General features: G+C 38.2%; 1 protein-coding gene across 1 annotated transcript; it reads right to left on the bottom strand.

The window, feature by feature from the left end:
* Positions 1–3,543: 3,543 nt before the first annotated feature.
* LOC122653922 (23.6 kDa heat shock protein, mitochondrial-like) lies at positions 3,544–4,056 on the bottom strand. The gene has a single exon (XM_043847888.1). The coding sequence runs from the start codon at positions 4,054–4,056 to the stop codon at positions 3,544–3,546; it is 513 nt and encodes a 170-aa protein (XP_043703823.1).
* Between the last annotated feature and the right edge of the window lie 9,058 nt (positions 4,057–13,114).

The raw sequence follows: 13,114 nt of genomic DNA, 5'->3' as shown, positions 1-13,114 counted from the left end.
TTTGGACCAATGGGAGAAGGTGCCTGGGTATCCACCCAGGGGTAGGAGCATTATTTCACGATGTCCTATGAGAGGACGTAGGGGGCACCACCAAGCAAGGATCTTTTTCTCTTCATTTTATAAGTGAAGAACCAAGACTAGATTGATAAAGACAACGATAGTGGATAGAAACCAACAGGATCGATAATTATCGGTTTCGATCTAGTCCAATAATATATGCAGAAAAACATAAAAACAATCAAAATGAACCGACACCTTTACAATTTAATAGAACTTGCAAATTAGGTTGTGTTTGGTTGGCAAGAAAAGAAAAGAAAAGAAAAAATACGTTAAAATTTTTGATAAAAAAAGAGAGAGAGAAATTCATAATTGGTTTCATCATAACTTTTTCATTTCTATCCCATTTCTTGTCAACCAAACACATCTTAAAAAGAATAGAGTTGGTATTCTGTAGGTATGTAAATAGTACGGGAATATGCAAGAGAAAGTGCAAAGCTGTTTCTCTCACTCTCCCAAGGACATAGAAGGGCATTTTCAACCTCTAACACATAGGGAGGGAGGAAGGAAGGAAGAGAGAATAAATCCAAATCTTTATAACGGAATTGGCAAACTCATCAGATCGCTTGAGTGGAAAACTTTTTTTTTTTTTTTATCAAATTCGTACATCCCACCAACTACCTGATGTAAACCCAAAAAAATACTAATGTTACTAGGACTGCAAAATGGTCGGGTTGGGTCGGGCCAGGCTCAGTCAAGATCTCAATCTTGGGCCGGCTTTAACTCAGGGCCAAAAATTCTCAATCCTGACCCGTTCTCAGAGCTAGGATATCTCAACCCAGTCTGTTCGGGCTCAGGGCAGGACAGGGCGGGTTTAAGCCATCAGGGCCAAACTTGCACCCCTAAATGTTACTGTTAATTGTTCCAATGGGCAATGGGAAGACAACTGCTTGGCCAGTTAGTCGATGCCTTTGCTAATAGAAATAGAATCAGAAAGAAGAAGCAAAGAATTCACAAGATATGTTAGTTTTTAAAGTTTTTTGAATAACTTGAGGATCATGCTATAAGAGGAAAGTCACATTTCTACTATTTTATTGTCTAAAGAGAAAAAACAATGGCAAATATGAAGATCAAACATGACTCACCTCCAATTCAATAAAGAATTAGAAAATCGATTAGTTGGAATCGGGATCAGGTGCCATTGATTCTGCTTCAAACCGGATAATTCATCCAATCCAATTCCAATTCCTCAAAACCTTGGAAACAAGCCCATCCAAATTCCAAGTTGCATGGATTATTAATACGAGAAGATTAGGTAAAAAATATATTTAGTAGGATCTCATATATATTTGTAACCCACTGCCAAAGAAGAAAAAGAAGTAAAAATACAATCAACACAAGTTAATGGATGCAATACATTACAACAACCTACAAGTTAAAAGATGATGGGTGTATGAATGAAGGAAACCAAAAGTAAGAAACCCAATCATGAAAACATACATAAATTTTCTTTAAATAAAATATTATAAATTATTTAATAATTTAGAATGTCACAGATCTGATTGAGGGTGAATCGAACATGCGACCTCTCCCAAGAACTTAGGCCAGTTCTGTACTGCGATTGGCAGCCACCACCACGTCAACAAGCGCTTCCCCCAAACACTTTAACATAAAAGAGCGAGGGAGAGAGGGAGAGAGGGAGAGAGGGAGAGAGAGAGAATGACAAAAAAAAGGGTATTCACAAACAAACCTTAGCTTTTGAAGTGGATGCGGGTGTTGTTGCATAATATGCATATGACGAAGCTGCGTCCATTTAAATCTCATCAGGATCTCCATCTTTCTTTCTTTTTTTTTTTTACTTAATGGTTTTTAATTAGTTGGTGCTCCATGAAGGAACTGATGAAGTAGTACTGCTTCATGAGGAATGAGGATCAGTTATCATAACCTATATATCTTTTATTTGATTCACTTGTCTTTCCTGAAAGTGACTTGCCCATGATCTTGGAAGGAATATTCCCTACTTGTTCCAAATCTGTAGTATTCTTGAAAGGAATATTCTTAATTTTATTCCAAATCAGCACCATTCTTGTAAGGAATATTCTTAACTTTGTTCCAAATCGTTTCTCAGTACATTTACTTACCATCTCATGCTAGAATTATGGTTTTAGTGCGCGGTATTTATTAGTGTTGGATCAAAATAATACATCTAGGGTCCATAGAAAACATCGGTTTCACATCCCTAAATCGAAACAGAGTACTGCTCAGTTTCGGATATACGATTTATTAATGGTTTGGTTTCACTTTATTGTTGATTTTTTGTTATATGGTTCTTAATCAGTTTGGCTTTATATATATATATATATATATATATATATATTTTTGTATAGCGCGGGGGGGCGGGTGGAAGGGGATAAGGTACCAGTCAGGAGATTCGAACTCGAGACCTCCTGATGAGCATGGGCATGAAGCGCATCACGGCTCACCAACTGAACTAGGCAGTTGTTGGTTGCTTTAATCAGTTTTATTGGGCTTGTATTCGTCTACTGGTTTATCAGTTCTAAATGGGTGTAAACAGTTTAGAACCGACAGTTTATTGGTTCAAAGTCAAAAGCGAACTGGTTACTAATTTTCACAATTGGCAAAATCAAAATTGACCCGAATTGGTGGTTTACCAATTTCTGGCTCAAACGGTTCAATTTGATTTTGGTAAAAATGATTTCAGTTTGAATTTAACCCCCTTATGTTCAAAGTCACTACTGCATATGTTTCCTTGTTGGATTGGGCCGGACTTTTATATGGAAGCCTAGATCCATCCTTGTCTCACTGGGCTTAGTTTAGGCCGAGCTTGTTTATTAAAACTACTCACCTAAGCCCACCCAAATACAGGCTGGGTTGAGAGAAGCCTTCAATTGCCACACACAGAAAAATACAATTTCTTATATTTCTTTTGTGGTACTTCAATTTCTTATGATTTATGAATGGGATAACTGCTTTCCTAGATGTATTGAAACTTGAAAGACTTTATTATGGTATTTTTCAAGGGAAGAATAGGTAACTTGTGAGCCATTTACTGGTAATAGTTTCTTCTTGATTTTTTTTCTATTTAATCTGTGCTCACTCTAAGCAGTTCTTCGTGATATATGTTTATAAGGTGGAGGTGCTGTTTGGATAATATCCATCTGTGCCTATTTTCTGTTCAATACTTATGCTTCTTTGCCTCCACAGCCAGTCTTCCCCCTTTTTTTTTTTTTTTTTTGGGGGGGGGGGGGGGCATGGTACAAAATTACTCCTGAATATCTTTAAAAAATGAGTTTTCTGACCATTTTACCCCTTGTCCGTACTGTGCTATTGATACGGTATCGATATTAATGACTAGCAAAACCGGTATTTATCACCCGCTATGGGTGATACGATACCGATACTTAGAATCATAGGGGGTGGGGGGAGTTGTAAATCTCTGTCTTCAAGTATCAGCCAATGGACACTGGAGTAGAGTTTTTAACAAGACAACTGAGAACAACCAAACACTTAGAATGAAATTATAGATCAAGAGCACTCGATCTGGACATGGTGGATGTCCTTACTCTCCTCCTCTTTCACTTTGAGAATAACAATCGTGAGCACTCCATTCTTCATCTCTGCCTTGATCTGATCCATCTTGAAGAGCTTCATAGGAATAACGATCGTGTTGTAATACCTTCTTCCCCTTCTTCCACTTTCTCTGTACCCAGATTCTTTGTCTCCTTCTCCTGTGATGGTCATCGTATTCTCTTCCACCGAAACCTTCACGTCTTCCTTCCCTACGCCAGGCATGTCGATCCTTATGTAGAGCCCTTTCTCTTCTTCTATCACATCCCAACCTCCCCTTGTTCCACCAGCCCCCGTCCCTAAATCCGTCAGATCCCATCCTCCCCTCGTTCTTCCATCAATCCATTCCCTTTTTCCAGTCCCCATCCCTAAATCCATCAGATTCAGGTTCAAGGTCCTAGTCAGTGATTGCGGATCGAACATATCTGTGAAGAAATTTAATGAATTAACAGAACCAATATTAGATACCATCCGATTACTGGTAGTGGGAAATTGTAGTGAGAAATTAGATCAAAAAAAAAATAATAAAAATGGGGAAGAACTATAAGTTACAAATACTACCCAAGACAGGAAAGTGGGAAATTCCTTCAAGGCGGGTATCAACATCACGGATCTTAGAATTGCTATGGAGGTTGGAACGAGTTCCATACGGTACAGACGCGACACAGCGGATTTGATTGAACAACTAATTGACGTTGAGGAGGACCACCGAAATAGAAGTAGAAGCTATCCGTAATGCCAACGAGGAAGCCATTTGATCAATTCAAAAATAGATGGAGATAGATTGGAGTTAAAAAGCTTTGCTGCTTCTGTAAACGTCTTCGACGGAACAAAGGTAGCTGAAGCGAGAGAGAGAGAGAGAGAGAGAGAGGAGAGGAATGGAAAATAGAAGGTTTTTGACCGAGAGGGTGGTTTGTTATTTATTTTCTTGGAATCCAAGAAAGGTGGGATGATTTTTCTTTTTAGAAATTGTTTGGTTTGATTTTTGCACTTTATTTTAGTGAAATAGAAATTTTGAAATAACTTTTTTTTTTTTCTGTAACAAAATTTTGAAATAACTTAAGGCGTCTTTGGTGTGTTTTTATTTTTCATCAAAAAAATGTTTTTGATTGTATTTGGTATCATTTATGGAGTCTGTTTCTATTTAAGAAGGATTGGAAAAAAAATACAAAAACCAAAAAATGTTTTCGCTATTTGTGTGTTCAACTAAAGAATTCTAATATACACGTGTTTGGAACGGTTCTTTTTTTAAGTTAAAAATGTAAAAGGCCAACAAAGACATTTACACTTCCCAAAACTCTCCTCTCTCACTCTCTCACTCTCTCACTCTCCGTCCCTCATCTCTCAACCCTCTTCTCTTCTCGTTCCAATCCTAAACGCAATCCTAAAAGAACTCGAGAGTTTCGACTCTGGATCCGAGTTCTCTCCCTCTGAACTCCAGCTTTCGGGAGTTTTTCTAAGTATTGATCTCTAATCTCTTGTCATCTTTTCCTTTTCCTTTCGGTAAAATTATAAAATCCTTTTCAATTTTCCCACCATCTTGTCTACTGTCTTACGTCTTCCGGGGAAAGGGGACAAAAGGAAGAGGAAGACCCTTTTATTTTACTATCATTAGGTTTAGCAGGTTCTGCAATCGGTTTGCAAATCGAAGGAAATGGTGGTGGTGGAGTTGGAAGATATTGGAGTTGATACTGGGTATGGGATTTGAATCCGTTTCCTCTCTACCCCCAAAAAAGTTCCCATATTTGTATTTGTTTGTCTCTTTATTTTTCTGGTCAATAGATTCAGATTCTTTGTAGATCATTCAATAATATTTTTCAGTCCTTTCGAATTGTTTTTACCTTGAAGTGATTGCTTTATAGTTTCTAGGATTTGAGTTGGGGTATTATGAGGATTCGGAATTGGGTTTTATTGGATCTGTTTAATTCTATATTAGCTGTAAAATTTTGAGAACTTGTTGTATTCATCGAGTGGTAATCATGGTTGGAACCGTTGAAATCGATAAGACATTTCAAATAGGAAGATTTATAGGCATATCAAACCTATTTTTTAGTACACAATGTACTATGTCTATTGGTTACCAAACAATTTTTATCTTTTGACCAAAAATGGTTTTCACAAATGATTTTTGTTAAATAGGTAAAAACTAAAAAATACAAATGATACCAAAGAGAGCCGTAGGAGGAGTTGTTTCAACTTTCAACTTTCAATTTTTCTACCCAAAAAAATATATCCAGTTTTCTCGTTAATATAGCCGATACGTCTGAGGATATTTCTTACCACTCTATAGGACATCCCTTATGTTTAATTATAGCTAGGAATCTGGCCAAATATGGTCAGGCTATGCACAATGTATATTATCTTAATGCTTAATTTTATCTCTTCTTTTTTCCACCAAAAAAAAATTTTCAATTTTGAAATTGAAATTCATCACATTTACCCTTTAATGAACATATGGTTAATTTGATCAACAAAGCAATAATTTCATGTACTTATCCAAAAAAAAAAAAAAAAAAAAAAAGAAGCAATAATTTCATGTTAAAAATTAAACACCACATTCTTCTTCTCTTGATGGTCTCACCACCACCATGCCACCATCATCACCGTCGTCACCATCGCCCACCACCACCATTGCCATTGCTACTACCACCAACGCCACCACCACCCCCACCCCCTTTCTAGCCCGCCACAAACCCTCTCCTAAGGGTGTCAAAATGGAACCTAAACCAACTATTTATGATCGAACCGAATTCACCGCATAAAAATGATCTAGTTTTGATTTTATAGGTTCTTTTCTCAGTTCAGTTTTGATTTGCATTGCAAACCACAGTTCTAAACCGAATAAAAAATCGGAAAAACCGAATAGAATCCGGTACCACTTGCTCGAATACTAGCCCATGCATCAATTGGATTAATTAATAATATAATAATTAATTTAATAAATAATAATTATTACATCATACTTGAAACATAAAATAAGTACACAATGTCTTAGGTTAACTATATTATATTTGTTCAAATATAAATTGAAAATGATATTAAAATAAATTAACAAAACTCTACTTTCTAATAGAAAAAATAATTTGATCATCATATGAGTGGAGAAGAAAAAAAATGGAAAACAAAGAAGAATAGGAAAGGAATTGAAGGACACAAAAGCAGAAATAGAAACAGAAACAGATCACGAACAGAGAGAGAGAGAGAGAGAGAGTCTTCTTTCCATTCAGTACTAATAAACTAAAGATGAGAAGATGATTCGGTCTAGACATGGTAGTGGACGTCCTTCCTCTCCTCCTCCTCCTCCTCCAGATTCGTTTTCAGTTTAGGAATAATGATCTTGAGCAATCCATTCTCCATCTGTGCCTTGATCGACTGATCATCTATCTTGTAGAGGTTGTAAGTGTTGTTAGAAAAAGAGATATTGCTGTAGTACCTTGTTCCTCCTCCTGTGATGTGCAACTTATTCTGCTCCACCCAAACCATCACGTCCTCCTTCCCTACGCTAGGCATGCCAATACTTATGTGGAGCCCACCATTCTCGTCATATTTCACATAGCATCCTCCTCTCTCTCTGTTGGTGAAAAATCCAACACCTACCCACAGGGGCACAGCGCACGTGGTGGAAATAGCGCGGGCGTGCCAGGGCCTTTGACGCAGGCCCAAACGGAACTGAAAACGGCCAGTCTTAGCTTTCGACCAGGACAAAACGGTCCGTTCTAATTTCAGACTGAGACGAAACTGCCTGTCCTGATTGACGGAACGACCTATTCTACCTTTCAGCCAGACCAAGACAAAATGGCCTGTCCTGCTTGACGAAAATGACCGTTTCTAAGAGATCGAAAACGGCCATTTTGACTTCGAACCAGGACGAGAAGAGGATCCTTCCATGCCTGAGTAGCTCTAAGGTTTTTTAAGTAAAAGCAAATCGCGATGGACAAAGCAAAGAAGAAGATTGGGAATCAAATTGTTGCTTGACAATTACATAGCCATTGAAGACACTTACACTTGTCGTCTACGGACTGTTGAACATATACAACTTGGTGTTAAATTTCGCTAACCACACCAAATCTTTTGTTGCCAGTAGCGTATCCGTTGAAGTTCCCACATCTTGCTTAGCGATGATCTGTCGAAGCTTGCAAACTTGATTCTGATGATGGTTGTCTTCTGAAACACGGGCCAAAAGACATGGTTGCTGGAGTTATTCTCCAAGCAAGGCCTACATGAATGCCCCTTGAAACACAAGCCAATGAGGCATTGGTGGCTGGAACCCAACTCCGGTAAAAATTACAGAAGGGATGAATGATTACATCCTGAAAGATAAAGATTGGAAATGATAAAAGTAAAGATAAAGTGCAGATTGTGTTGTGTTGATCCGTTGAGTGATGTTGGGTGATGTCCTCTTCTTCAATGGAGACTTCTCCCTTTTATAGATTAAATACTTCTACTTGGTAGTTATCATAACTACTGATAACTACTTGGTGCCATGTGGGGTTTGTAACCTCCCACCATCCATAATTGTGGTGGGTCCCATCTTTTCACTTTGTCAAATCAAATTTAAAAGTGATAACTCCTTCATGGCAGCATGCAGCGTACGGCCCTATGGCACATATAACCGAATCCCAATTTGTGAAATTGGGGTGTAAACAATGCCCATCACAATCCCATTTGAACGAGCCCACACGAGTTCGAATGGGATTGTGGATATGTTTTTATCGGTCTCCAATTTGGCCTCTTGACCGAAATACGATGCCCCTGTCAGGAATGGGTATTGCTGCCCCTGGTTTGCTTGATGCAGGAATGGGTTCCTTCATCGGCATATCTTCTTCCTCGAACCATCACGATTTTGCTTTCTGAAGTCCCACCTGGCGTGCCCAAATGTGTTGGTGAAAAATCCAACACCTACCCACAGGGGCACAACGCATGTGGTGGAAATAGCGCAGGCATGCCAGGGCCTTTGACACAGGCCCAAACGGAACTGGAAACGGCCAGTCTTAGCTTCTGACCAGGATGAAACAATCCATTCTAACTTCAGACCGATACAAAACGGCCTATTCCGACTGGCGAAAACGGTCTGTTCTGACTGACGAAATGGCTGTTCTGATCGACGAAATGGCCTGTTCCGACTGATGAAACGGCCTGTTCTGATTGACGAAATAGCCTGTTCCGACTGACGAAACGGCCTGTTCAACGAGGTCAAAAATGGCCTGTTCTGACTTCTAACCAAGACGAGAAGGGGATCCTTCCGTGCCTGAGTAGCTCTAAGGTCTTTTAAGTAAAAGCAAATCGCGATGGACAAAGCAAAGAAGAAGATTGAAAATCAAATTGTTGCTTGACAATTACATAGCCATTGAAGACACTTACACTTGCTGTCTACGGACTGTTGAACATGTACAACTTGGTGTTAAACTACGCTAACCACACCAAATCTCTTGTTGTCAGTAGCGTATCCGTTGAAGTTCCCACGTCTTGCTTAGCAATGATCTGTCGAAGCTTGCAAACTTGATTCTGATGATGGTTGTCTTCTGAAACACGGGCCAAAAGACATGGTTGCTGGAGTTATTCTTCATGCAAGGCCTACATGAATGCCCCTTGAAACACAAGCCAATGAGGCATTGGTGGCTGGAACTCAACTCCAGCAAAAACTACAAAAGGGATGAATGATTACATCCTGAAAGATAAAGACTGAAAATGATAAAAATAAAGATAAAATGTAGATTGTGTCGTGTTGATCCATTGAGTGATGTTGGCACCCAACATCACTCAACGGATCAACAAAACCCATCTGCACTTTATCTTTATTTTTTTCAGTTTTTATCTTTCAGGATGTAATCTTTCATCCCTTCTGTAATTTTTGCTGGAGTTGGGTTCCAGCCACCAATGCCTCATTGGCTTGTATTTCTAGCGGCATTCATGTAGGAACGACCCGTTCTGACTTCGAACCAAGACGAGAAGGGGATCCTTCCATGCCTGAGTAGCTCTAAGGTCTTCTGGGTGAAAGCAAGGAAGAAGATTGGGAATCAAATTGTTGTTTGACAATTACATAGCCATTGAAGACACTTACACTTGCCGTCTACGGACTATTGAACATGTACAACTTGGTGTTAAACTACACTAACCACACCAAATCTCTTGTTGCCAGTAGCGTATCCATTGAAGTTCCCACATCTTGCTTAGCGATGATCTGTCGAAGCTTGCAAACTTGATTCTGATGATGGTTGTCTTCTGAAACACGGGCCAAAAGACATGGTTGCTAGAGTTGTTCTCCAAGCAAGGCCTACATGAATGTCCCTTGAAACACAAGCCAATGAGACATTGGTGGCTGGAACCCAACTCCAGCAAAAATTACAGAAGGGATGAAAGATTACATCCTGAAAGATAAAGATTGGAAATAATAAAATAAAGATAAAGTGCAGATGGGTTTTGTTGATCCGTTGAGTGATGTTCTTCTTCTTCAATGGAGACTTCTCCCTTTTATAGATTAAATGCGCCTACTTGGTAGTTATCATAACTACTGATAACTACTTGGTGCCATGTGGCCATGTGGGGTTTGTAACCTCCCACCATCCATATTTGTGGCGGGTCCCACCTTTCCACTTTGTCAAACCAAATTTAAAAGTGATAATTCCTTCATGGCAGCGTGCAGTGCACGGCCCTATGGCACATATAACCGAATCCCAATTTGTGAAATTGGGGTGTAAACACTCTCCCAATTTCGTTGAAAACATATCGAACGTTACTGCTGTGAACCCCAGAATTAAATGAATTAGTAATTAGTGTACATAAACAACCAATTAGCTAGATACCGATCGATTAATGGTACGTAGGTCTACCTAGTGTGGGAATTTGTAGTGAGAAATTAGAAAAAATAAAAATAAAAATGGAAGTTACTACAACCTCCATCGCTATATAAGGATTGATGGCCGCTGTCCACGTTGACGTTGCTCTCAAAATCATCATAGTGAGAATTGATGTTGAAAGCATGACCGAGTAGTAGTAGTAGTAGTAGTAGTAGTAGTAGTAGTAGTAGTAGGAAACAATGGTACTACTGCGACAGGGCGGATTGGATTGAAAAACAATTTGAATTTGTAAAGGAGGAGCGAAGCAGAAGCAGAAGCTCTCCGTAATGCCAACGATGAAGCCATTTTTTTTATCAACCCCTTCAAAAATCGAATAGAAAGAACAAAGGAAGAATAAAATAGCAGAAGCGATAGACGAATTAATGGAGAATAAAAGGTACTGACTCAGAGGATGGTTTAACTTGTTAAGAGTCCAGATCCTCTCCAACCACATTAATTAAGTCCAAGAATCTATAAAACGTGACTGAGTTCAAATCTGCAATTAACTCCTCCATGAATCTAATCGAACCGTAGCCTAGCAAGGAATCCACTTTCTATTCAATAACCGTATGGATCAAGCGCATAAGGTCTGATTTTTTAATGATTTCTATTTCAACTTTATGGGGTGATTTTTATTTTTAGAAATTGTTTAGTTTGACTTTTGTAATTTATTTTAGTGAAATAGAATTTTTTCAACCCCAATTTTGAAATTTAAATTCTTCGCTCTTACCCTTTAATGAACATATGGTTAATTTGATGGACAAATCAATAATTTCATGTTAAAAAATAAAACACCACATTCTTCTTCTCTTGGTGGTCTCACCACCACCACCGCCAATGCCGCCACTATTACCGTCACCACCAGTACCACCATTGCCCACTACCACCACTGCCATTGCTACTGCCACCAACGCCACCATCACCCCCTTGTCATTGCTACTAACACTAATCCCACTGTCACCCGATTTTCGGCTCTACCACAATCCCTCTCCCAAAAAATATAAAGAATCTATTCTCAAAAATTGAACTACCAAATGGATTTTTTTATTCTTGAAATATTTCATATTGATTGGAAAGAAAACTTTATGCATCAAAAGATGGGTAACTTTCCCATCTGTGTGACTGTGTAGCTACCCCTCACATTGGGTAACTTCAAGTGTATTTTTTTTTTGGGTAAATTACACGTCAGCCCCTAGTTTTCAAACAAAACTCAGATCACCCCCTATTTTTTGAAAAAACTCAAATCACCCCCTGGTTTAGACCCCAATACGACAAATTAGTCCCTAACGTTAAGTGATGATGTCACCTAGTTAAATAAATTTAAATCCCTAAACTACCTTTTAGCAGTGTATTGTAAATTTAATTATAATGTTTTAGTACAAGAAAATAGTCCTTTCACACCAATAACTAACAACAGACTAACACCGTTACTGTAGAGTGGGTGATTTGAGTTTTTTCAAAAACCAGGGGGTGATCTAAGTTTCGTTTGAAAACCAGAGGGTGACGTATAATTTACCCTTTCTTTTGTAATATTAAATGACTACTATTTATCAAAAGATAATTTTGATAGGAAAGAAGTTTTATTCATCAAGAGATGGGAGATGACAAGTGATTGTATCGGTCGATCCAAATCGATATTAACACCCATCAATACCAATTCCTAGCCGATCTCATATCAGTGTATGGATAAAAATATCTCAATGAATATCTTGAACTATGTGGATAGCTGCTAGTGCAGCTATCAGGAATGGACTAGTACGACGATAAAAATGTAGTTGGATTTATCTTCTGAGAATGCAAAATCCACCTAGAATGCCAGGAATGGACTAGTACGATGATAAAAATGTAGTTGGATTTATCTTCTGAGAATGCAAAATCCACCTAGAATGCATTCCAAGAATGCATACTAAACAGCCCTAGGCCCCCTGAGGTCTTGGTAACTAATGTATCCAGATGATTGGAGATGCCTACTATTGTATATATCTTTCTTCAAGTATAGGCCAATGGACACTGGAGTAGAGTTTTTAACAAGAGAATCAAGGTTAGAAAATAGAGACAACTCTATATTAAAAATGATCTTTTTTAATTTCATATACCCATGTTGCACAGCTGAGATTCAGCCATGTTATCTTTATTGACAAACTAATAACCTCTAGAGGAAGTGGCCAAGTTTGTTTTCATTTTTTTTTTTTTTTTTTTGGCCTTGTTTTTTTCTATGTTCGCTGGCCAAGTTGAAATGAAAGTCAGAGTGTTAAAAAGAATGGAAATGACAGATTCACCAAGATTTCATTATGAGTTTTTATGCTCTAATCACATCTACCGATCTGTAATAGGTTTATTGTATTTTTTGGTATTTAGTTCATTATTTTACTAAAAGTAAGTTTTTTCCCACTTTTTTCCCTTCTATTTTGATTTTTTTTTCAAATTTTCTGGATTTTTTTTTTTTTTTTAAAATATTTTAGATTTTATTATTATTATTTTGGACCGATCCAAGGCGATACGGAGCAATCCTTAAAATTGGTATTTTTTTCAATTTCTGGCCGATCTAGATCGGTATTCGACCGATATCGATACCAATACGTCAATCCCTGCCTAAGACTAAAAGTCATTCTTTGCCAAATTCTTTGAAATTAGGAGTAGATGGTAACAGTGGTGGTGGGGACTTAGGTGACTTCTCAATGGGTCCCACTTTC

The sequence above is a fragment of the Telopea speciosissima genome, chromosome 1 (genome assembly GCF_018873765.1).
Source record: "Telopea speciosissima isolate NSW1024214 ecotype Mountain lineage chromosome 1, Tspe_v1, whole genome shotgun sequence".
NCBI lineage: Eukaryota > Viridiplantae > Streptophyta > Magnoliopsida > Proteales > Proteaceae > Telopea > Telopea speciosissima.
This window is presented reverse-complemented; position numbering and strand designations above follow the sequence as displayed.

Bases quoted from the DNA above. Each gene is read 5' to 3' on its own strand.
- LOC122653922 (XM_043847888.1), bottom strand. From the start codon at position 4,056: ATGGTATCTAATATTGGTTCTGTTAATTCATTAAATTTCTTCACAGAT.